This window comes from Poecilia formosa, unplaced genomic scaffold (genome assembly GCF_000485575.1).
Source record: "Poecilia formosa unplaced genomic scaffold, Poecilia_formosa-5.1.2 Scaffold16, whole genome shotgun sequence".
In the NCBI taxonomy this organism is placed as follows: Eukaryota; Metazoa; Chordata; class Actinopteri; order Cyprinodontiformes; family Poeciliidae; genus Poecilia; species Poecilia formosa.
Genome location: NW_006799955.1, coordinates 1,790,745 through 1,815,169, shown reverse-complemented (window position 1 = coordinate 1,815,169; position 24,425 = coordinate 1,790,745). Strand labels below are relative to the sequence as shown.

General features: G+C 35.6%; 1 protein-coding gene across 8 annotated transcripts; it reads right to left on the bottom strand.

The window, feature by feature from the left end:
* Positions 1 to 259: 259 nt before the first annotated feature.
* LOC103134262 (muscleblind-like protein 2a) lies at positions 260 to 23,468 on the bottom strand. 8 transcript variants are annotated; one of them, XM_007546429.2, is made up of 10 exons: positions 23,213 to 23,468; positions 17,858 to 18,413; positions 14,144 to 14,308; positions 13,840 to 14,046; positions 13,468 to 13,722; positions 10,849 to 10,902; positions 10,339 to 10,495; positions 6,796 to 6,831; positions 6,134 to 6,228; positions 4,921 to 5,005 (listed from the first exon to the last, which is right to left on the bottom strand). In XM_007546429.2, the coding sequence occupies exons 2-10, from the start codon at positions 18,029 to 18,031 to the stop codon at positions 4,991 to 4,993; spliced, it is 1,158 nt and encodes a 385-aa protein (XP_007546491.1). In that variant the 5' UTR covers positions 18,032 to 18,413; positions 23,213 to 23,468; the 3' UTR covers positions 4,921 to 4,990. The 8 variants fall into 8 exon arrangements, with proteins under 8 accessions (XP_007546489.1, XP_007546490.1, XP_007546493.1 ...); XM_007546432.2 differs by having other exon boundaries at positions 6,134 to 6,186; XM_007546427.2 differs by lacking the exon at positions 6,134 to 6,228 and having other exon boundaries at positions 260 to 5,005.
* Positions 23,469 to 24,425: the final 957 nt, after the last annotated feature.

Genomic DNA, 24,425 nt, shown 5'->3' with positions numbered 1-24,425 from the left:
CATTTTGTCTTAAAAATTTAGAGCAAAATAGCAAAACAAATAGAAAATCTGAGCACAGCATGGAGCTCTAAAGATCACAAACTATATTAAATTTTTGGAAAATTCTGTATGGAAACTTTAAAAATATATAATTAATATGCCACTTAGCAGATAACCTTTGGAGTCCAAACTAAATTCTGATGATAATATTGATTTCTTTGGTCTGATATAGGGTCACAAACATTAAAATACAAGTATAAAAAAAACAGATTGCGCAGCATTGCATGTATATGACATTACTTTATTTGCAATATCTCAAATTTTACACAATTTTGAATTTACATGAACAAAACTGTCCACATGAAATGTATTATTATGCACAAACAACTCCCACCAGGATGCAACCTGATTTCACCAGAAAGGCTGCTTTAATAAGAGATGGCTAACTCTTTAAATGAATCATACACATTGCCAGGCTGATCAATCAAATAAACGTCAGGCATGTCAGTATGTCATTTGGGTTCGTCATACAATCTGCAATCACAACTCCAAACTTAACGAATATTAACAAAAACATCTGTCAAATTTATATCACTGAACAACGCAATAGTTTCAGAACAAATACAAACTCAGGATAGATCAAAGATAAGGCAAATATCACAAATAAATCCTCTTAGTCATTTGACAGTTGCCAAAGTGCTGAAGAGAGGCGTTTCTTTCAGTAAGACTGAACATTCTTAATGTCCGAAACCTCATGTCTTAAATATCCAACCCTGAAACAGCCTCATGCGTATTCCTGCTAAGCTCTTAGTCCGTAAAAGTAACACAAATATTCAGAAATGTGCTTTAGATTTGAAAGTTGAATAAAAAGAAAAGAAAATCTCATATCCACAGCTAGTGACAAACTGAAGTTAAAGGGAATCATACTTTAAAATTGAATACAGCTGCTGAACTATTAATGCTTCAACATTGAATAGAGCAGTGTGTAAGAAATGCACTCACATCAGGGACTTTATATAAGATTTGAGATTCTCAATTAAAAGGGATGGGTAGATTTTTACTCATTTTATTCTTACTTTTAGAGACACTAGTAAGGTCTTGGGTTAGCTAATTTGGCTACGTATGCAGAAAGTTTTAGTGTTTTGGTCCACTGTAAATTGTTTGGTTCTGTAAATAAATTTACATATGCAGTTCCTTCCAAAAGTATTCACTTTTGTTGCATTACCAGTACAAGCTTCATAGTATTTTCATGGTTTTTATCTAAGAGACAAAGACAAAGTAGGGCATGATTGTGAAGGGATGCAGATTTTCACGCAGATTTAAGTCTGGACTTTGACTGGGACACATGAATCTTGCGATAATCACTTGACTGTAGCTCTGGCTGTATGTTGAAAGTTACTATGTCCTGCTAGAAAGTGAACTCAACTTTAATCTCAAACCCTTTCCAGCATCCAACAGCTTTTCTTCCAGGATTACCCTCTATTTAGTTCATCGCATCTTCATTTGAACTCAGACCAGCATCCTCTCAGCTTAATGCTGCCATGACAATGTTTCAAAAGTAGACTGTATGTCCAGGGCATTAGAATCCTTTTTCACAAAAAAAATTATTTTGTAAACCACAATAAACCACAAATCAAGTTAAGAACGTAGCTTTTGAAAAACAAGAGGAAAATGATTGTCCAACATCCGTTCTAAGCATTTAAACACATTGGGGAAGTGACACTTCACTAATTTTGTCCTTTTTCATGCATAAATGCTACTGAAGAGTCTACCCTTGGCTGACAGCCAGTGATCTATCCCATCTCTGTGCTCTCCAGCACGAACGCTCCGGGGTGTGTTGATACCAAGAAATGATGTGAGTGAAGTGATTGCTGTAAATCGCTACATCACCCTTTGAGTCAGAAAGCTGGCTCACTCCTACACATGTCAGCTGACAGGGAGCAGTGACAACTTTCTGCTGTATCCCAGAGGCGTAACAGTGAGTGGACTGCAGCCCCCCACATGCCATTCTGGTCTTTTTACCCTACAGACAACCAAAAGGTGTCACAGTACGGCTTGAGTTGTTTCATGGGGGACTCTGGTTTTCTGCCACACATACAACTTTGGACGTAAGCCAAATGGTTACATTTCTTCCACATTATAGCTATGTGCCATACTTGCTTTGTAACAAACTTCAAACTGTACTTTTTATGTCTTTCCACTCTTTGTCACTCTTACTTGAAGGCCAGATTTGCAAAGTGAAACATTAGGAGTTGCGTTGTCAAGATTCTCCCACTGAGGTCTTTGCAGATCCAAAGATATGAAACTTAGGAGGCCTAATTGTTACTGTTACGGTTTCTTTAGGCATACCAGAGCTTAAAAACAACTGCTTTCCATATGCTTTTGATCTGATGTTAAAATAAATCAAAATCATGTATCCTTTTATGACCACTTTGTCTTTGTTTATTAAATACCTGTAAAATACTGAAGTTTGTGGCTTTTTAGAACAAGAAAATTAAGGAATTTCAAGGGGTATGCATAATTTTGCTAAGTTTTCAATCACTTTAATTCCTGACATCCAATTAAATATCTTAGTTTCTTTATTACACATTTTATTATTCTAATCTTGTGAAGATCTTTCTGAACCAACTCATATGACATACTCACGTGAAGCACTTTGTAACATTTTAAACGAAAGTGCTATACAAACAATCTGAATAGTCTCATTAAATCACAAGCTGTTTTAGTTTCAGACCTTTGTACAAGTGGTACAATGCACTTCTGCACATAACAAGCAACTTAACGGCCTTGTTTATACAGACATTCGTTGTCTCTTACAGGTAACAAGGCAGTGACGAGGACTGTATGTTCTCAGTTTCTTCTTTGTCCTGATTCTTTTATTGTAATAGGCTAAAACTACAAGTCAAGGTTTTTAAAGGAACTGAACAGATCCAAAGTCAGTTTAATAAATTACATTCATCATAAAATATAATAGGATACATTTTTAAGTGTCCTAAAACTAGCAAAATATCCATATGTACTTATTTTAGTATCAACTAATGAAGTGTAAAATGATTCAAAGATGGTAAACAAACACAGAATCGCCAAAAGTTTGTAAGACACAGAACTAAAAGATGGAATAGAAAATACAAATATACAAGAGAGAAATTATTCTCTTAAAAGAAACAAATGACAGTCTGGCTGCTGTGATGGTTTAACCACACAAGTACATTTCACCAAAACAATTTTTACTTCTGAAATTCTATCAAACCAAAAAGTATTTTAACATAGTTTTTAACAATATAATTTTTAAACCTGGATATTAGGTCCTATGCACAGTATACACCTGTTTGAACGTCTGTGAGAAATTTAGTCAAGGACAAAACCTTATTTGAATTTCGAGAAAATACTAATGCACTGACATTGCACTGCAAACTACGCATGGAAATCTATCTCAAACATCAGTGACTTAATTAGTACATTACCGAAGTGATTTGCACACAAAACTTTTGAAGTATTCTCAGATGTCATTGCATGTACAATTCAGTAGCACTATAAAATACAGCCTGCACTTCACTGGATTTAGAGGTTACTTTGGAGGAACGCAGAGGTCGTCCTTTCCTAAAAACTTGACACTTCCCTGGAACTTTTCCAGAACCTACCAGGTATTTTCCTGGAACCTTTCTGGATTTTCCAGGGTACTTTGTGGAACTTTCCTAGAACTTTCCAAGTTTTCTTTTCAGGAACCGACACAAAGCTTGCTAGGTACTTCCTGGAACATACTGAATGTTTTCATGAGGCAGGTTGTATTTATGAGGTGGGTTGTATCTGGGTACCTATAAGGTACTTAGGACTGATTTGAGACATAGTAAGTTCAAGAAGAGTCACTTCAAAATGCTGCTCCTTTTCTATAGGAACTCAGTAAGTTTTGAGAAAGTAACTAATACGATTCAGGAAAGTTCCAGGAACTCAAAGTAAGCTCTAAGTTCAGAGAAAGTAACTTCTATACTTTTGTGAAAATATGGACTGTGTTTTGCAATTCTACCTACGATTGTTTAGGCACTTGTAACATTCAAACAAAACAGTTCTGACAATGTTCACACAACAACTTTAGTTTAAATATTAGCAGTTGTATTCCAAGCAATCTCTCATGTCTGTAGCCGCTCTTCCTATAGTTTAAACCATATCTTCTAAGCATCTTACTTGTAATATGAAGTTTATATTGTTAAAAGGACATAATGTTTTATGAGTGGGTCTACTATTTGACATCAGATGAATTATACAGCATTTCCTCTCAGCATAGAGCCTGTCTATGCAATGCAAAGGCACACCAGAAGGTGGAGCACTGATCCAGTTCTCTGGGGATCTCTCTGAGCATTTTAAAGGGATGTCCATAAGCCAGCTATCATTTTACACAACATGAGGTTCAAAGTTAGAATAAGTGCTTTCCACTGGTTTGCTAAATATATTTAAATCTGGCACTATGAAATTGTCATAAAAAAAAACAAACTTTAATTAAATAGCACATTCAAGAAGATAAAAGTAATCTGCAATATAGGACCAACCTGACATTTCTGTGACCAAACTCAATGTTTTCAACCATAAATATCTATATACTTAAATGGTTTATAAGTAAGAACTCTATTAATTGTGTTAAGATTAGTTCAAAAGAAGATTTTTATATTGTATTTACACTGTTTTGTCTGCCGTTTGTGACTTCTCTAGTTGTAGTGCCTTTTTAACAGACCAGGTTACTGTACAATGTGTATAACGAGACAAAATGCTTTCATCCTTGACTTCAACAGAACCGGCAAAGGGGGGGGAACGCATCACGAAAAATTATTGAAAATGCATTGAACACAGGCGTAAAAGCGTGCACTTACAGCAAATGCAAAGTAACCCTCATTTCAGTAGCAACTTTATTAACATGCAGGTTGTTGTATGCTGTGTGTGATGCTAGTAGACTGTTTGTACGGAGGTTGAAAAAGACCTTTAACTGCTGCGACGTGGCACTGACGTCTGTTTCTGATGGTTACTTGAGGATGATCTGTTCCAAAAGCAGAAGAATAGTTTCAAACAACAGCTTTTTAAATAAGTTTTTTTTTCTTAGCAGTACAACACTTTTTAAATGTTCCTCAACATTTAAAAATGTTAAATGTTGAGGAACATTTAACATTCCTCAACAACAGAGTCCTGCATTTTACAGGACTCTGTACCCTGAACCAAAAATTAAAGAAAAGCCTGTTTCAAAGAGCTGGTTGCTTTCATCTGCAACACAAAATTAAAGGCAATTATTTTCACTGTATTTATTCCACAAATGTATTGAGATAAAAAAAAAAATGGGGGAAATAAATAGAAGTGAAAAAATATTGAATATGACACCATTTTAAAATATTTATACTGTTGACAGGTGAAACACAATGATGATCCAAACACATATCCAAACTAGTTTTGATTGGCCATTTTGAAAATGCATGGACTATGGATCAGTGCGGGTGTATGTCTATATTAGACCCTGTTTGTAGGAAGTACAATACAACTTTCGTTGGTCAGAGAAATAAAATCCTACTTGTGCTCTAATATCTTATTTTTGAATAACATGTTTTATGTCGTGTCTGTCCACCCAAAACAAATTACTGTTAAAATGTGCCATTAAAAGCCAAAAATATAACATGACATCGATGCTGTTGATGAGTGTGTGTAAATTTCTGTCTGTAACTGCACATTAAATAAGATTTTGAGTAATTAAAATCTGTTATTGTTATTATTATTCCTTTTGGCTTCACTCTTCGCAAAGTTACTGCAGGAGTCACAAAAAAATCTCAGTAAAAATGTAATAAACACATCATGCTCACAAACAGGACATTCACTTCTTAATATAACCTCTTGCTGCCGTTTAAGTCTTAAAAAGACGACACTGAACAAAGCACAAAACATGCAATAAAAAAATAAATACAACACTGTTAAGATTTCTTAAGAGGTGTTGTCTATAGTAAGGGAAAGGAATGAAATGCAGCCTAGCAGTTCTGCTGAAGGTCTACAGGTACATGAAGCTTTATGGCTGTAAAGCAAGCATGGCATCCCAATGCTGATGAAGCAACTCCCCTGATTTAAAGATGAAGCACTGATACAGAGCTCAAGGATTTACCACAGAAAGCTTTAAAAAGGAGCAAACCTGATTGGCTGGTGCTGTTGCTGCGTAGGGGACACTTGTGGCAGGAGTGGCTGCTGCAGAGACAGTAGCAGGCGTAGCACTGTACATCATGGGGACTTTTTCAGGAGGGGAACCATGGAAGCAATGAAAAGGGAGGTGGAGCGTTATGGTAACCATAGCAATGTTTCTCGTTCTCTGGCCAAGCAAATATACAATGAAAGTAGCGGCAAGCCATCATTGGGTTAGACCAGCAGATGGCATGTGATCACACGGCAAAGCAAGACAGCAAGGGAAAACATAAAAGGAGCGCTAATAAGAAATCTAATTAGGAAATTTGCTCAGAAATTGACAAATACCACAAGTGCACAAATGTATATAAAAAAATACTTAAAATTTTTAAACTTTTAAATGTCAGGAATGCTGAACAAATTTCCTAATTCTTCCCAGTAGAGCATAGAAAACCTACAAACAGTGATGGAGTTTCAAAAATAACCATTTGGAATAAAAGAGGAAATTTTATACCCAAGGTTTTTATGATCAGAAAAGCACAAAGAATGTGCCATAAGAACTCGTGTTTCAATAAACAATGACGTTTTGGTTTTCTGGTGCTGTAAACAAATTATTTAATCTCTGTGTTATCTGTCGACTGGAGAACACAGTTTTAAGAAGATGAAATAACATACCAATGTTGTTAGCAGGAGTCATGCACAAGACAGAACCTGTGTGATTACAAAATGGGAAGAACAAACTCAGTTTAACCAACACATTAACATCAGTTTACACTGTTTAGTAAACAAACAAGAAAGCATAGGAAATACAGTTCATGTATTTATGTGTTTTATTTGTCATGCTGTAAATAAAACACCCAGATACAGTTTTGATTATCTCATTTCCAATATATTTAAAGCTTATTTTGCTTAAAATGTTCTGCATTTATTTGGGTAACGTCCCTCTGCAGCTCGGTTCTCCATGTCATCAAACAAAATGTGTTTACTTGTATATTATGTTACATAAGACGTGTTTTGAACAAGTTCCTAGATCTGAGTTGGAAATAAAATAGGATAGCTACCAGTGTTGGAATTTCTTGAATGACAGCCAAAAAGTTCAGTATTCAATGTGAGGGATGAGAGCGTCAAGTTAAATTTGCAGAAATGAACAGTTTTACTTTTATTAGTATCACATTAAATCAGTCATATTGCCTAATGTCCATATCTGAAAATGCTCTTTTACTGTTTGAATCCATAGAGGATATCCTATCGAGTTGTTAGCAATAGTTACCACCATAATGAGAAAAGTCTGATTATTCATGTTGTTATCATTGTGTTCAATTGAGCATACAGATTTCCGATCATCATGTTCAAAGTAAGTAAAACCAAACAGGATGGTTTGCAGCAGTAATTGTTACTATATCTACATCAAACACTAATAAGATTTCCATTGTTGTACTTAGAACCATTCATATAAATGATATCAAAGTAACACAGGAAATACAAACATTTTTAGGTGCTTCATATTTTCTTTTTATAGCAATTTGTTGATCCCTGCTTATTACTTTTAACTAAAACCTCTTGGCTGCCAGCTAAAAATGCCAAATATTCTGCTGTTGGCTCCAAAAGCAAACAAGAGTCATCATGTCCTCACAGCAATAAAACAAACTTTGTTGACTGATGATGGTACTGTTCCTTAATAACAGAAAAAATGGCACTGTATTGCAGACCTACTATAATTTAATCTAGATTTCCATTAAGCATCCCAGAATATGTGGATGTTTGCAAAAAGAGTTTAAGAAATAGAAAAAACCCTTAAGACCAACAAGAAACCACCAAAAAAGACTCATTGTGGGCTTTTGTCACCTTTGTCAGCTAAACTTTGGATTTATTTACCAGCTCTTCATAAGCCCAGGTCCTTTTTTTAGCTGCTCCAAGGTCTTTTGGTCTGTTTTTGAAGTAATATTGCATGCCCACACTGCTATGTTGTATACTTTGTTCTGAACTAATCAAAAGGCATGGCTGAGATGCACATCTCTTGGTTTTAATATGTTTTCAATGGGGACTGCACAGTTTGACAGTGGGGCAAACCTAATGAAACATGAACTGCTGGGATGACAGCCAGCTGTGATGAACGCTTATTACCTTTCCAGATGGAGGGGCGGCAACATTTGATTCTCTGAGATCACCGTTAATGGCATTTCTCCTTGGCATTGCACTAACACATACTGTACATAATCCAGAGGAACAAACTACTAAAATATCTACTTTTAAACAGCACTGGATTACGTTATTTGATCGACTGCACTGCTAGTACTATCCTGATGTCTGTTTGAGTACATTTAGTTTATTTTACAAACTGATTTTGGGTGTTTACTGAGTTAACATCACATGAAATTGAATATTTTTTATGTCCTGGTGTTTAAATACTTACAGCTGAAATAGATAATGTTCCCCATATTTTTATCACGGGGTTTCACGTTAAAGTAAATATCTCAAAGTAATTCATTTTTAATGTTCAATGGAAAAAAAAAATCAAACATTTTGGAAAACAAATGTCTTTTTTCCTCCTTTTGAAAAAGAGTTGCGGAGATTGAGAAGGTGAAACAGAAAACAACAATCCCTTCTGACATCCTGCAGATGTAACTTATAACATAGCTGACAGGCTGCTGCAACAACAATTTTAGTCAATATTTTTTGGATTTAGTAGAAAAATGACAGCTTATTCACTTGGCCCTGCCTCTTGCCATTTTCTCTTCCATACACACAACTACTACTGGTTTTGCTCCTTTATCAAAGTATTGATTTTTGTTAATAAAAATCTTTGTTTCTGTAACCTAGTGTTACAAAAATGAACTTTAAAGTCATAAGTATCTCAGTATCTAAAGTTAAATATTTTGCTCAGAAAAAGGCCTATTGAAATCATAGCAAATGCTAATAAAACTCAAGAACAGTTTTTTTATTTGTCAAAAAAAAAATAAAAAATAAACCTTGAATCCTTTTGGAAAAACTTGATATATTAGACCCCTTTATTCCCAATATGACCTGCAAATGCATTCTTAGGTTTGAAAGACCATGTAAAGTGTTTTTGACATCATGGAATCACTGAAACCCAGAAATGAGATACACAGTGCCTTCAATCGTCACTGTATTGACCTGGGATTTTATGTGAGCAACACTAGCAGCACATAATTGAAGTGTAGGAGAAAAAATGATATGAGGTGTTGCAAATTATTCATTAAAAAAATAAAATCAAGGTGTAGCAAGCAATCCAGAGCAGTCAACTGCTTTAAAAAAATTACTATGAAATCAAATCAGTCTGATGTGACTTTGATCCATTTCAGGAGTTAAATTAATAAACAGACTTTCTATATAATTTAATCTCAGTAAAAAAATCAGATTGAAAGCTGTACAGGTTTGCTCGGTGCATAATAGTCAAACAGCATCTTGGAGATCAAAGATTAGCTAAACAGATTAAGTTATAGAAAAGTTAAAGCAAAGTTATGTTTCAAAACAATATCCCAAGCTTTAAGCATCTCACAGCTCTCTGTTCAGTCCAGCATGAAAAATTACTATTGCATGACTGCAAAAATATTGAATTGCAGGTGTCATTACAGGTTTAATGTGAGCAGTATTGCCATTGCAAAGGATATATCGAATGCAAATTTGCTGTACTATTATAGGTATTCACATTCCAAAAGCCAAAAATATATTTGATCCGATGGAAAGACTTTCAAAGGTTCATGGTAATTCTGAAGGAGCTGCAGAGATTCACAGCTCAGGTATAAAAATCTACAGAGAGAAAAATCAATTTTGACTCAATTGGAATATGAACCGAATGGCAGAAAACAAGCACTACGCATCACTGTGAACACACCAACCCCAGTGAAACACAACCACGCTTTGGGGATCCTCTTATTTAATTAGGATGGAAAGCTGATCAGACATTCAGTCAGACTTATAAGTATCCTAGCCGAGCCAAAGCTCAGACCTTCAGAACTATCTGAATATCTGTGCAAAAATGCTCCCATCCAATCTGACTGAGCTGGAGTAAAACTCATACCATGCTTGTGACACACTAATGTGTTGATTTATCACATAAACTCAAAACAATACACTTTAAATATTGTGGTTGCAATGTTCCAAACTGTGAAAAGATTTAACGTATGAAATTTGCAAGGCACTGCATCTAAAGCATGTTAATAAAAGTTGTATTAACGTCTCTGATAAGAAGCTCACCTGCAGGATAAAATGCTGCCGTAGCCTGCTGCAACTGTGAATTAGCCATAGCCTGCTGGTAGTGCAATAAACTGGGTGAAAGGAGAGAGCTGGCCCAGCTGCTCTTCTCCAGGGCTGGTCTCTTTGGTAGGGGCTGCAGGACGCTGGGTGGGAAGGCCTGAAAAGTGACAGAAAGACATGTGAAGCCTTATAAATCCTCTCTCGTTGTGTTCAACTATAATGTCTGCTCTGAAATTGCTAAAGAGTTCATATTTATATTCAAAACAATAATAAAAGATGGGGAAAAACAACCACAGTTGAAGCCTCAAGTTATGATGAGGATAAAATATTAACAAAAACAAAGAACAAATTTGGTTGTTTAAGCATTTACTGATGGTGGCTGTGCACAGATAAGATGCTACACGAAGAAGCTGTAAATCACAAATGACAAAAATAAAAAAAGTTTTTTTTTTTTTTTTTTTTTTTTTAAATGACACAACAGCTACATGCAAAGCAAAAGGTGAAAAGTACCAGGTCTACAGCTGCCTCGAGGGGTCGCTTCATTGCTTTGGCGGTCGACTGAGTCTTTTAATAGCAGGCAGCGAGCACATGATGGCAGTGGGCCAATGGGGTTCAAGCGCATTAACATACAGGTAACAGCAAGAAGAGGTGCATCATGGAGGACAGCATTGTGGGAAGGTGAGAGGAGGGGGGAAACAAAAACAAAATAATCTGAATGCAGTATACCACATAAATATTCATGCACAGTAACAAAAACATATTCTAGGGTGACTAAATGATTAAAAAAACACTAAGTCAATTTGTTTTAATGAGTAGATTTAGCAAAGATTTACTATGATTACGTGTAAATACATATACCCTCAAAATGCACTTGATAGATTTCACTAGATTAGCTCAGAGGAGGTTAATATAATCAAAATGTAGTGAAATTAGTGGAGCTTTGCACGAATAGCAGAGTTTTAGACCTATTATGCCAATCTTATGGCTCTGAGAGAGGGATATAAATGAAAAAACACAGCAGGCACTGAAAATGTTACTGTTAAATGAAAGATGACTTGGTTTTATGAGAGCCAGCCCAAAGAAGTGCCACAAATCAACAGATGAAACATGCGTCCAGCGTCATAAAGCACAGAGTGGAGCTCCATTTACTGCATTTACTGCAAAGCTTTGGGTGGAATGATGGATGCCTCCTTTACATAAAAGTACATTAAAAGAATATAACTGCTTTTGAGAGTAAAAAAATGAAGTCTATTAAACAAATATAGCAAATATATGCATAATGATGACAGTGAACCAAAACAAGACAGCTCTTTAGTGTCTCATTGCTTTGAAAAACTACATAAACTCTTGTATATGTCGTATATCATCTTGGAATCATCTGCACTCTTCTCCTGACTAATACGCTCATGCAAATAGACCCTTTTGATTCTGTCTAACTTTAACTTGAGATTAAAAAAAAATGCAAATTAGAAATGTTAGAAAAATACCACATTCCTGGATAGTCTGACTCACTGTTATGATGCAGATGTGAACTCAGGAAGAGTGAATAATAAAAAAAATCAACCAAAATGTGCATTTTTGCTGAAGTTTGTGCAAATAGTTTTTTACACAGTTCTTTTTTATATATTAGTTTTCTATTAATTGTTTACCTTTAAGAAAAATCAAGTAAAAAAGTTTAGACAGGTTGTTTACATAAGAAACTGGGATTTAGGAGAAGCGTGTTTAGGATCCACCGTACACTACATGACTGTACTGACTAAGCCTTTGCAGATGTCTATCAAGAAATACACATGCTCTAAATTTAGCATTGCGATGGAAAACAAAGTAGCTGTTATTATACTGGAAAGCTGTTATTATATCCAATCATGGTTCCACAGTATCTTCTGCAACAAAAGTGATACTTCTTTAAGCCTCGGAAATGCTGCTATGTGATTTTCTTTTCTTCACCAATGTAAAGAGAAAACACTATTTACTTTTGCATGACAAAAACAATAATTTTGTCACTATAAGGTTTGTTTACAACTTGATGTTCTTTTAGCTCATGAAAAAATATTAAAACTTTCTTTGGCTTATTTATGGGGAATAGAAGAAATTCAAAAAGAGACCAGGAAACGTTGACATAATGAAATGGCAACAAAGTCCACATTTTAAAGACAGCACATCCTGACTATAGATAAAAATGCAAACGGATTTTTTTTTTGAAAATCTATCCTTTTATTTCCAGTTTATAATTTTATTACACGTTTGGTTGGCCTATCGCATAAAATGATAAAATACTTTGAAGTTAGAAGATAACAGGTTAAAATGTGAAAAAAAGTTTAATGAGTGTTATTGCTTTTGAAAGGCACTGCATATTCAGCTGGTGAGATTTTCATCAATTCTACCAATAAGATTCGCCTGCAGAAACACAAAACAATGATTTCAGTCAAAATTCAGTTTTTCAATTCAAGAATGATGAATATTTTTGAGTTTTTTTAAAAAAAAAACAGACTAATTTTAGTAACATGCAACATGTTATATTTTGATTTATTTTTTTTCGCAGTGAAAACTTTTGCAGATGCTACACATCAGCTATGGCACGCATTCGACAAACATCTACTGAAAACAAAATTTAAACCGTTTAAACAATTTGACCTAACCGGTCCCATTCGAACACAACAACGAGTACTTTTGACTTCTGTGATGTGCATATGCTTGTCATTATCTCTTTAGTGGATACTGACATATACATACATAATTACATTTTAGGTTTTGCAAAGCTTTTTTTGCTTACATTTGATTTGTTTTGTACTGGCTGTTCTTTTATTTAAGCAAATGTAACAAATTCCTTTTTGCCCTGTCTTATATGTGAACATATTTCTCAGTTAACAGAATGCAGCAGAGCATGCTGTGTAAATTGTGCAAGTGAGGTTGTCTGATGGCATATTGGAAGATGTTAACAATAATGCAGTGCATAACGGTCATGTTTTATGGTGCCATGTAGCAGGAGACTCGTATCAATTGCAAAGAGATTTTCAATTCAGATTTTCTTTGCTTGAACTACCGGATCTCACTGGCTGAGACGCAGCCTATATGCTGTCACACAGTGTGGAGGCGACTGATGAACTTGAGTAAGAGACTCTGTCTTACCATGGCTGCAGCTGTGACCTGGCCTGCCATCCCGGTCTGACTGACTTGCTGTTGACTGGATTTGATTTTGGCCTGCAAGTGTGCAGGCGGGTGAAAATACTTGCACTTCTCCCTGGAGCAGCGGCTCTTGATGTAGTCCATGCAAACAGTGACTGTATTATCGGTGGTGTCAATCATTGGGCTGTCAGTGGGATGAGCAAAGCGGCAGTCTGTCTCCCCTCTCGAGCAGTTGCCCCGCTGAAACTCCCGGCACACCTGAAAGAAGTTATTAAGATGGAGAAAGGAGTTTAGCTGCAGCCCATTACGAGCCCCAGAAGTATTAATGTGTAATGTGTTTTTATATAAAATTAAACTTCCCGGAGCTTTTAATACCTCTAATTTGTCTGCACGCGGCAGCTTCTGTGATGGAGAAGAGGAAGATGAGGAAGAGGAGGAGGAGGAACACTGGACCGTGACAGCTGAGCTGCCAGGGACAAGAACCGGGGTGCTGGAGAGGATGTCTGAGGGAATGAGACTCATTCCATGGTTCAAAGGGGTGATATATGACCCATAACCAAGACTGGTATTAGTGCCGAGTCCCTGTGGAGCAGAAGATGTTGACAATGACGGCAGAGGACCTGTGTTACATTTTAGTCACAAAATAAAAGTACATTGTGAGTCATTCTAAGGATCTCACCACAGGCTGCAGACTCGGTCCAGGGATCATCAGCTGCATCTGCTGAGCAAGCACAGCAGCGGCTGTCTTCTGCTGGATGAGGTTGTTGCGCCCATTTATCTCCAACTGGGTTTTCAGGTGAGAAGGAGGATGGAGGTACTTGCAGTTTTCTCTTGAGCATCTGCCCTACATTGGGAGAAAAGCCAGAAAGAAACTAACAATAAACACAGAAGCTGTCAAATTTCCATTTGTATTCATCTTGTTAATGAATACAACTATTGATCTTTGACAAAAGAAACTATGCACTTAAAATACACTCATATAAAAGCATCACCCATTTTACTAAATGGTATAAAAAATACTTCAATTATAATTGTTTAATAACTAAACACTAAGACATGTCACGCATTATAGCAATATGACTAATACAACTGTAGAGCAGCTTTATTTAAAGCCAAAAAAAGGAATGTTTTAAATATGTCACATCTACTATCTCAGTGGTAAGTTTCAGAAGTGTTTCTGATGCAAAGAAAAATGTCGTAGGTCCCTGAAACTCTCATATTACAACTTTTCATTGGTTTGTGTTACAAGTTGTATCAATATTTTTTTGACAAAAATATCCAATCATGTGCCACTTTGCATAGATTCTTGATCAACCTGCCTCATCCTTAGACATGAAATTTATGCTCTGCAAACCTAACATTTCACCATATTAGGAAATAATTGGGCAGAGCATGTTAACATCAACATTAATGACATAAATAGCCACAGAAAGGCTTCCTAAAATTTGTCTGTTTGTTTGCTTGGTTGGTTGGATGGATGGATACATTCAGTTTTCTTTTCCAGTAATGTAGAGCAGCCAAATTTTTCTGAGTTGTTATTTTTAATGTAGATGTGAAATATGAAATTACATTTTTTCCTCAGTTTGAGTTTACAGAATTGTTTTAAGCATCTGTCTCTTAAATGCCTCGATGCATCTCCTAAAGCTGACGTGTAAAGTCATCAAAACAACAGGATAGGTTTTGCGCATCAACAACTCTGACAAGTCATGAGATACCAATGAGTCAAAATCAAAGCCTGAGCACATTCCTCTTACAGCAAGTTGGGTCTGTTAGGACACATTTGTGCAGCATCAATAGTAATTGCCTGGAATTTAACAAATTATATGGAGCATAGCGTGATGAAGACAGTTAAACATTACAAAAAAAGTATTGGTAAAAACATCTTCCTGGGTAGGCAAAGATGATTATTAGGAAAAAAAATGTGGTGGTTTAATATTATGTATCTTCCCTCAAAGCCAAATTTCAAAGTTTAGACTCAGTGGCTTAAAAGGAATCTTCACTTAATAATACATTCCTTCACTTGGTCAGTGCAAATTCTAGCACTACAGTTCCCCTCAGTAAATCTATAGGAGTCAGTGGTTCATAACTCAAGTTCGAAAGTTTAACGTGGTGAAGAAAATCATACCTCAAGCATTTTTACAGCAGCAAGAACACCTTGCTGCCTAAAGAAGTAAAGTACCCAGAGAGATAGTTATTTATAGTCATTTGCTCTACAGACTTAAAATCAAAAAGCTTAAAGTTTGGCTGCTAAGCATGCAAGACTGGAGAATATACAATTCATTTTGCATTCATTTAAAGAGCTAGTTCCAAGTTCACAAGGTAACAATAAAGCAGAAAGAGCGGCTCTACAAAAATGACAAGTATTCACTTCAATGGCTGACCTCAGTAATTTAATGAACTCCACTCCACAAAAATTTTTTTTTTGCTAATATCTAAAGCTGATATTAAGAAGAATTAAAATAAAATACACAAACTCTGTTAAACACAAAGAGAACGTGATAAAATTACGTTAAAAAAGAAAAAAATGTCTGTGGCTACATTTACAGATGTGTTTAAAATAATCTAAGCATTATTCCAATTCCGCTTTTCAGATAACAAAATAAGGGGTCTATACTTTCTGTTAATGCTTTTAGCCTCTCGACCATAAGGGCACATTGGAGCAGTTCATAAAAGTAAAAGGAAGAGCTCAAGCAAAGACTCAACATGAGAATAATCCCAGGAGCAAGCTGTACTGGACGTGCAACTAAACGTGTTAGAGTGGATTAAGGCAGAACCGGCTCCATACAGGCAAAGGGAGCAAGGATAAACTGGCTCTAATCCAATTGGATGTGAGATTAATTATTTTAAATATAACCAAATAAAACAACATATGGCAGGTATTTTGTCTTTTTAATGGAAAATTGCTTGATTGTTTGGGATTTTACATGATATTTGAGAGGACGGTGTTCTAATTTAGTGTGGTTTTGATTTTAAGTGTCTGGAAGTGTCGGCATCTTAATCCGGTGAGGGACTTTGAGAAATCTTCATTAGGGAAAATAAACACTGAAAATGGACAGGATTATTTCTGTATTATTAAAACCTTTAGGGGAAGATTATAATTACTTATCTTATTAAGTGTCAGTTGTTTGATCAGTGCTTTAAACTAAAGTCAACTAAGACCCTACATATTTATTACCACCTCTGATAAAGAAACTTCAATCTTTTATTGGATCAGTACAATCTCATTTTCCTGCAGTTCTATGACAGCAAACTTGGAATATTTTTATTTTACCTCACCTCCTTTTTCCTTTTTTTTAACTTATAAATCTTCCTTTCTTCAATGGCGTGTTCTCTTATTGTTCCCATTTTGAATAACTGCAGAGGAATTGATCTGACTGTTTGACACCTCATGCAAACAGGAAATCAGATGGCAAATTAAACACTCTTACATATCTTTACCGACTTAACAAGGGTCAAATGAATAAAAGCTTTAAGGGGAATCCACATCAGAGTGCTGCACTGAAAAAGACTTTAGAAGATCTCAGTTAATATGATGGACTAACAACTGTTATGGAAAACTGTGAATTAAATTGTATTTAATGTAATAGAACAGGCGAATTGATCTCATTCTACTAGAAAAAACAGCCATTAAAAGTAGATATAAAGTATGAAAAAGCTTTAAATCTCGTTTAAGTTCAAGGTTTTTAAATGGTGTATTTAATTCAGCAACTATTAAAGCTACTGCAAATAGAAATATCAAAATGTTTCCATATTAAAGCAAACAAATTTGATAGTTTTACTTCAAATGGTAAGTTTTGGTAGCAAAGCAGTTGTTATGAATCACATCATTTCCAGTCAAATAATGTATTGGTTAGCCAATAGTGGCAGTGGCATAAGGTAAACATGAGACAAATATATGGGGGAATGTTTCTGCCATAATTCGAGAGCACACATTTTCAGTTTGAAAGCAGGACTTCATGTCTTTCTTCTCAAAACTTGTTATGCTTGTACTCAAAACTTCTGCTCTCTTTCAAATATTCAGTGTGCTTGCGAGTCATTTTCGGCTGGCCCTTGGAACAAAAAAGTACCGTCGCCTGGCAACCTCTCAGCCAATAGGATGAAAGTGTTGTACTGGATGTGTTTGTTTTCTTCTACTGGGTGTGCCTGTGTGGCTACTATTGATTGTAGCAACCTGCGCCGCTATCTATCTAGAATCTGTGCTCTCGAATTATGGCAGTAAAATTCCCCCATACAAATAGGTGAATGTTGACCATATACACTTAACAACATGACAGTTTACTATGTCCAGTAATTTGAATACAACTAACTGTTAATTCTGATATTTTTTCAATCAAACCTTTACGTTATGGGTGAGTTTCACTTTAGATTAAAGAATCAATGACATATATCTTACCTTCAAAGAATCAAAGCAGGCTATGACTCTTCCATTTTCCACCTGGCAGCTCTTGGGTGGATGTGCAAATTTGCATTCCTCATCACTGCGTGAACAGTTTCCCCGCTGAAACTGGCGACAGACTTCCAATGTCAGCCATTTGGTGTCTCTAACTGAAGACATATTTAGCGCCATGTCCAAGAGGTTTCACCACACAGTAAATGTTAAATGTCAACCCACGGTTCAAAGAAATCCCACAATAAAAGCTGGAGATTAATACAACATGTAAGTTTAAATGCAGCTTTGTTCTTTGCTTTTTTTCAAAGAATCCACGTCCAGATGTTATTTCAGCAAAATATTCTTAGGTCATTTTCTTCTCTCCGTTTCTTCTTCTTGTGGCTAAAGTTCAGTAATCTTCTTGGTGCTGAACGTGTGCAGACTTGCACCAAAAGGTTTGCTGTCGAGATTTCATATGTTAGTTCTTAGATTGGTCTTTAAAAACGGAGCATAGGCCAGCTATGACTGGGAACCAGCTTCAGACGGGGGTTGTCTTCTCAAAGGCACTTCTTTTGCTGATCTGAAAGGGAAAAAAACACAATTAAAGCTAAAATGCCTTCCAGTAAAAGGTACAATATGCTTATTTAAAACATGCTTATTTAAAACTAATAATTTTAGGTCATTTTGAAAACTTTTTCAAATATTTTAATGTGGTTGTTTTGTTTCTGTTGTTTCATTTGCACTGTTGTTTCACTACAAAACAGTCAAATTAAAAAATGTTCATGTTCCTTCTTTTAATAAATAAAGGAAAAAGCTCACTAGTTACTCAATGAATAATTGATACTAAGAATTAGTCTTCTCTAGGTCTGCCTTAATAAGCAATAAATGAATTAGTAATAATTGTATAATAAATTTAAAACAAGCTCAATAATTTTCATTTGCATGATTTATCAATTTCCAAACTGATGTCAGAAGTCTTCAGTCTGGTGAATTGCTTTCAACTTTATTATTTGAACAACAATTTTGTTTACAGAGACTTCCTTTTTTTCTTTTTTGTAGTTTCAGTTGTTTTGTTTATTTATTTTGGACATATAAAATATATTCCAGTTCCAATCTTAAATGTTCATTATAAGTTAAAGTTTGTTGATCTTTGAGAATGTGTTCTTGCATTTTATCCCATTACCATGATGAAACTTGAAAATGATCGCAATGACTTCTGGGACAATTTATCGTCCAGCCAAATTTACTATTGTGACAGGCCTAGTCCCATCTGACATGAGGCAACGTATAGATTTCTCCTTTCACACTGAAATGTTTCAGATCAATAAACAAATACTGATATCAAACTAAACGTGTGAAACTTTTCCTAAAGGGATTTTCTGCTAGAGAGCAGATTTCCAGGTTCGATGAGATGTCGTTCAGTTTGTGAAGAACAAAAGCAGCATTCGGCCACAGGAACAATTTTGAGACACTTTAAGAGACTGGCAGTTGTCATCCATTCATTATTTTCTTTGCTTTGGTGTGTGATGCTTTGCTTTTTCAGATCATCAGCCTACTTTATGTTAACAGACAGGCTTTAATTAGGTCATTTCTTGATGCCGATACTGAGTTTGAGAATAAAGCATTCTCCTTCTCTGGTCCCTCCACCTGGAACATGGTTCTGGTCAAACATGGGAAGTTCCAGTTTTTAAACAAAAATATTTGAAAACATGTCTGAAAGCAATCAGAAAAACTGCCCTGCTGATATTTTATGGAACTGATCTTCAGAAGAGTTTAGTGGATTGTATTATTACTGTTTTTATGTTTTGTTGTTGATGCAACTGGTCTCCCATGCAAATGAGACAATGAGTCTCACAATGGCAAAGGATTTATAATAATAATAATAATAATAATAATAATAATAATAATACAAGTTGTGCCTAGTGACACTGAACTCAGCGTTCCCAAATTATGACTAATCACAGCCAAGTCATTATTGTTAATTGTTTATGAACAATTTAACAATCATTGTAAAAATGATGATTAATAAATGAAGTCATTAAAGGTCTGTCTGCACAAACAACAAAAGACAATTCATGAGACAAGAATCAGAAAATCCTATTTTTAACACCAAGGTATTCCAAGGTCTAGAAAAGTAATATTTAAAACAAAACAAATCTAATTACTCAACACATGAGTCCAAAGTCCTTTCAATGAGACACCAGAAACGGGTCTGTAGGGACCTGAAATGGCGCCACTCCAAATGTACAGCAACATACAACGCATACAAGATTAGGGTGATGGTCAAGAGTCGCCCAGTCCATCATCATGGATAAATCATTAAAATACCAGTGGGAATTTGTAAAAAATCTATTCAGGAAGTATAGGAAGGGTTAGACTGAAGATTTTTCCACTGATTATTCAGAAGGTATTGTTTATTTTCTACATGACATTTTCAGTAAAATGTTAACAATAACAGATTTATTTACAAACCTATTCTTATTTTACATCTTTACAAAGATGCCTATCTTTTTTCAGGTATACATTAGATATAATGAAATCATTTCAGTATGTAGGAATAATAGTTAATAAACATTTTATTTTATGAAACATTGAATCCATACAGATCTAAACCCATATTTAAATGTATTTGACATTTTCCATCCTTAACAAAAACACCTACAAAATATGCTCAAATTATGCTAACTCTACTACAATTTATGCATCCACAAAGCGCCTCTCTAATTAAAGAAATGCTTAGCACAGTAATTATAAAAATCCAACTAAACATCGGTAATATTTTTTTCTCTTTGATCTCGCTCACAGCATTATTTAATTATCTTTTGAGAGAGATTACAAATATTCTAATTTCTAACTTGACAAAGCTACACATTTCACCTACATAACAACAGATGTTTTTAGGCCACACTTCCTCATCAAACATTAGCTTGTTGAATGACGCGCACAAAGCCTCAGCTGTTTATCTGCTCGACCGTGTAGCTGAGTAGAGACATGACGATCAATTAATCAATACCAGTATGTGAATATTTCCGAGCTCCAATCTATAGTTGGCGTACACGTGTGCCAAACCTTCGGTTATTGTGCCATTCTACTTCAGCAATACATACTTTTCCTTGTACACTAAAGTTTAAAGGTCAAATGCGGCGCTCTTCCAGGTCTGTTGATTACATTACATGAACATCTGGCCAGAAATCCTGACTCCAAGTACGCCACGCCTTATGCAGATAAGAGATAGTAACGAGAAACATAAACACCCGACACTGGAACAGGAAGAGAAACCAGAGTTAAATATGTACAGTAGATCTACGACGAAAGAGGTGGAAAATCTTGGTAGTTGATTGCACCATATGATTCACAATTATTTACTTCATGAAACTTAAATCTTTGTTTCTCCGTCAGAAGAAAAGATCGTGCTCAGACTTTAAGACAGACCTCTGATGTTCTTCCTCTTTCTTTTTAGCAACCGTCTGTGAAAAACCAAAGCATACAGCAGCAAATTCCTTTAGGCGCAAGTCAGGAAACGGGTCAAAAAAAGGCTGCCTCTCTCACTCCATGCAGCTCTAAACTGCTTTCTGAAGCTGATAATGAAAGCTAGGAGAACATTTTCAGCTGCCTGGTTGTTACAATCGTGACAGTTAAACACTCTTACCCTCTCCTTCCTGTCCCACCGACTCACAGACTAAAAACTGGATTTTTTTCCCCCCCAAACAGTCAAAACAAACTGTCTGCCAGGCTCTGACTAAAACATTTCCAGCCACCCCCTTCCTGTCTGTGTGCTGGGCTCTGGAAAGACCCTCCCAGTCTGAAACCGTCCAATAGGAACGTGGCAGCAGATCTGCAACTGGAAAAACTTCCTGCTAACCCACTTATACCTTTAGTATGACTACTGGAGACCCATATTTACGCATTGAAAGCACACAAAAAAAGCACTGGCTCGAATATTTTTAATATTCTAACATGTTCTTAAAGTCAGTTACTTCACAACCAGGCATGTGTCACAAACTGTATTTTAATTAAAGCCTATCTAAATTACAACTCTATAAAAGGCAAGCTTTAATTTCAGATAGGTTTATTTTTAGACTAATGTCAAAACCGTATGAAACTGTGTTGCTCTCTTATACATGTATGTATTATGTACGTATAAACTTTTGAAAAGGAAACCACATTAATGCCTCAGATTTTTTTTCATCCTGGTCTTGAAACTTTAATTTGTTTCAAAGCTTACAGTAAACTTTGACCATGTTTTGGATGATTTTTGTTTTATTCTTAGGCCACAAAGCAGTTCAAACATATAGTATGGTTCTACCTAGGATAAAAATATGGCTAATACATTTATATATATTTTTAAATTAGCTAAAATTAAATAAATACAACATAGTTTGTAACCTCATTAAATCATCTATTGCTGTCTTTCCCAAACTTTTTAAACTACAGAGGCCCACATTAGCAGTGGCAGTGACTTGTGATCTAACTAATGATTAAGTAAACATTTGCTACTTGTAATCCAAGGAAGTAGGTGGGTAGTTGTTATTAGTGGTGAGTCAGTAACTGTGGTCTTTGTTTAAGTCACTGGATTTGCAGTTAGAGGAGTGGCTGCACAATGAAACAGAGAGACAACTTTTCACTTCTTGATTTTTAATCTGTATAAACAAATGTAGTATTTAGAACAGAATATTCCCTTATTTCTCCCTTAGGACGGAAATTCCCAATTTGCAGCAGCAAAATTGAAAATCAAATGGAAGCAAGAGAGATATAGCCTACTCTTTAAAAACCACCACAAAAGCAATACTACAGCTATTACTACTTCTACTTCTACTACTACTACATCTACTACGAATAATAGTAGTAATAATAATAAATCCACAGCAGACTAGGATAAAACTGTGCAGTAAGGAATGAGAAGTAAATGTAAAGCTAACATCCATAAATATTTAAACGTATACTTCAAAGTTTTTTACTTACATAATTAGTAAAACTGCATGAACAGCCAACACATTGTATTTGATGGATTTATAACTATTTTAATCTCATGTATCACATTTACCATAAATAAGCTTTCATAAAACAGTTTGGTTATACATTTTGACTTCTGAATTTGATCTTCACACCCTATACCGATTTGCGACCACCAGTGGGGCCCCGAACCCAACTTTGGGAACCGATAATCTATCTGACGCTATCTTCTATCACACCTTGTCATCAGCACAGATTGATGGTTGAAGGAAAGCAGTGATTTACATCCTTTTCCTCACCAAAAAATGATATTTTTTGTACATAGCTATCAACCTATATGCAGCACTGTCACTATAAAACACGATGGAGTACCTTAACCATAATATTTATTACCTTGTGTTAGCGCTAATGAGAGGATCTGCTTACCTCATCGTTAGGAAAGGATATCACGCAGCAGCAGCCAGGAGGACACACGGACAAAACGGCGACTGAACTAGCGGAAAACAAGATGTCAAGTGTCCCCGATATGTCTGTTCAACAGTCCGTCTAATTCCTGCCCTGCAACAAGAATTAAAGCTTGTCCGACCTAATTTCTTCCCCACTTTGCTGCGCTGCAAAGATTTAAGCAACAAGCTTTTGACAGCTTACTGTACGACCGTCATTTTAATGTAATGACGTAGTTTTCCGGGGTGAGCCGAACCGTAAATGAATAAAATACACCCTTATATTTGTCGTTTGAAGCCTGAAAGAATTAACCAGAGGTTATACCTAAATATTATATAATTATCTTAGATATTTCTGACGCTATGATACGAGTTAAGCATGGCAATTGTGTAAGGTGGGTGTGCTAGCACCCCCGTTAGCCCCCACAGAGTGGTACAGTCCACACGAATGCCAGCAGGCTAAAAGGGCAAGGTTTTGCTTGTTACCAAGGAAACAGCAGTAAAACCATGTGGGTTTTTTTTAGATTAGTTTATGTAAACACTTTTACATGCACACATATACACAACTCATTAAGAAATGCAATATTTGATTTAGAAAACACATATATTACAATTGCACCAAATGATTCACAATTATTTTGTGGCCAAAAGAAGTAAACGTGTTCATATTTTAATATAAACAAATTTGGTTGACTTCTTGATAATTATTTTTATTAAAAACTTTTCATTTATGCAGCTGTAGTCAGAAGCTAATAAATCAGCAGCAGAATGCACCACTGCAGCTATACGCTCAAGGTCAAATAACATGGAAGCTAACCCAGATAGGATCATGCAGGCAGGAGACAAACAAACACAGAGGATCCGGAGCAGCAATATTTTCTCATCAAATGCAAAAATATCACTCTATTATGCAGAGGTTTGAATTGCCTCTAATCACTATTTTATTTACCTGATACTATACAAATGACCAACATTGCTTTTCTCCCAGATTTCTAGAAAGCAGATTGAATTTCAAATGACAAAACGTCGGGACCTCAAAAAGACTAGCTGACAAGCAGTTTCGCTAATTAATCAGCAGTACCACACAGACTGACATACAGACCAGTACTTGCAGTCTTTTCTGACCAGAAGACCCTCCATAACTTTGCTGTCCTGTGATCTGAACAAATATCTAAGGCTGTTAAAGAACAACTGGA

Excerpts from the sequence above, each read along its gene's own strand:
- LOC103134262 (XM_007546427.2), bottom strand. The coding sequence starts at position 18,031 with ATGGCGCTAAATATGTCTTCAGTTAGAGACACCAAATGGCTGACATTG. Across the intron at positions 13,723-13,839 it reads CGCGTGCAGACAAATTAGAG|GTGTGCCGGGAGTTTCAGCG; the intron begins GTATTAAAAGCT and ends AACTTCTTTCAG. Across the intron at positions 6,832-10,338 it reads GGCAGCATTTTATCCTGCAG|GTTCTGTCTTGTGCATGACT; the intron begins GTGAGCTTCTTA and ends GTAATCACACAG.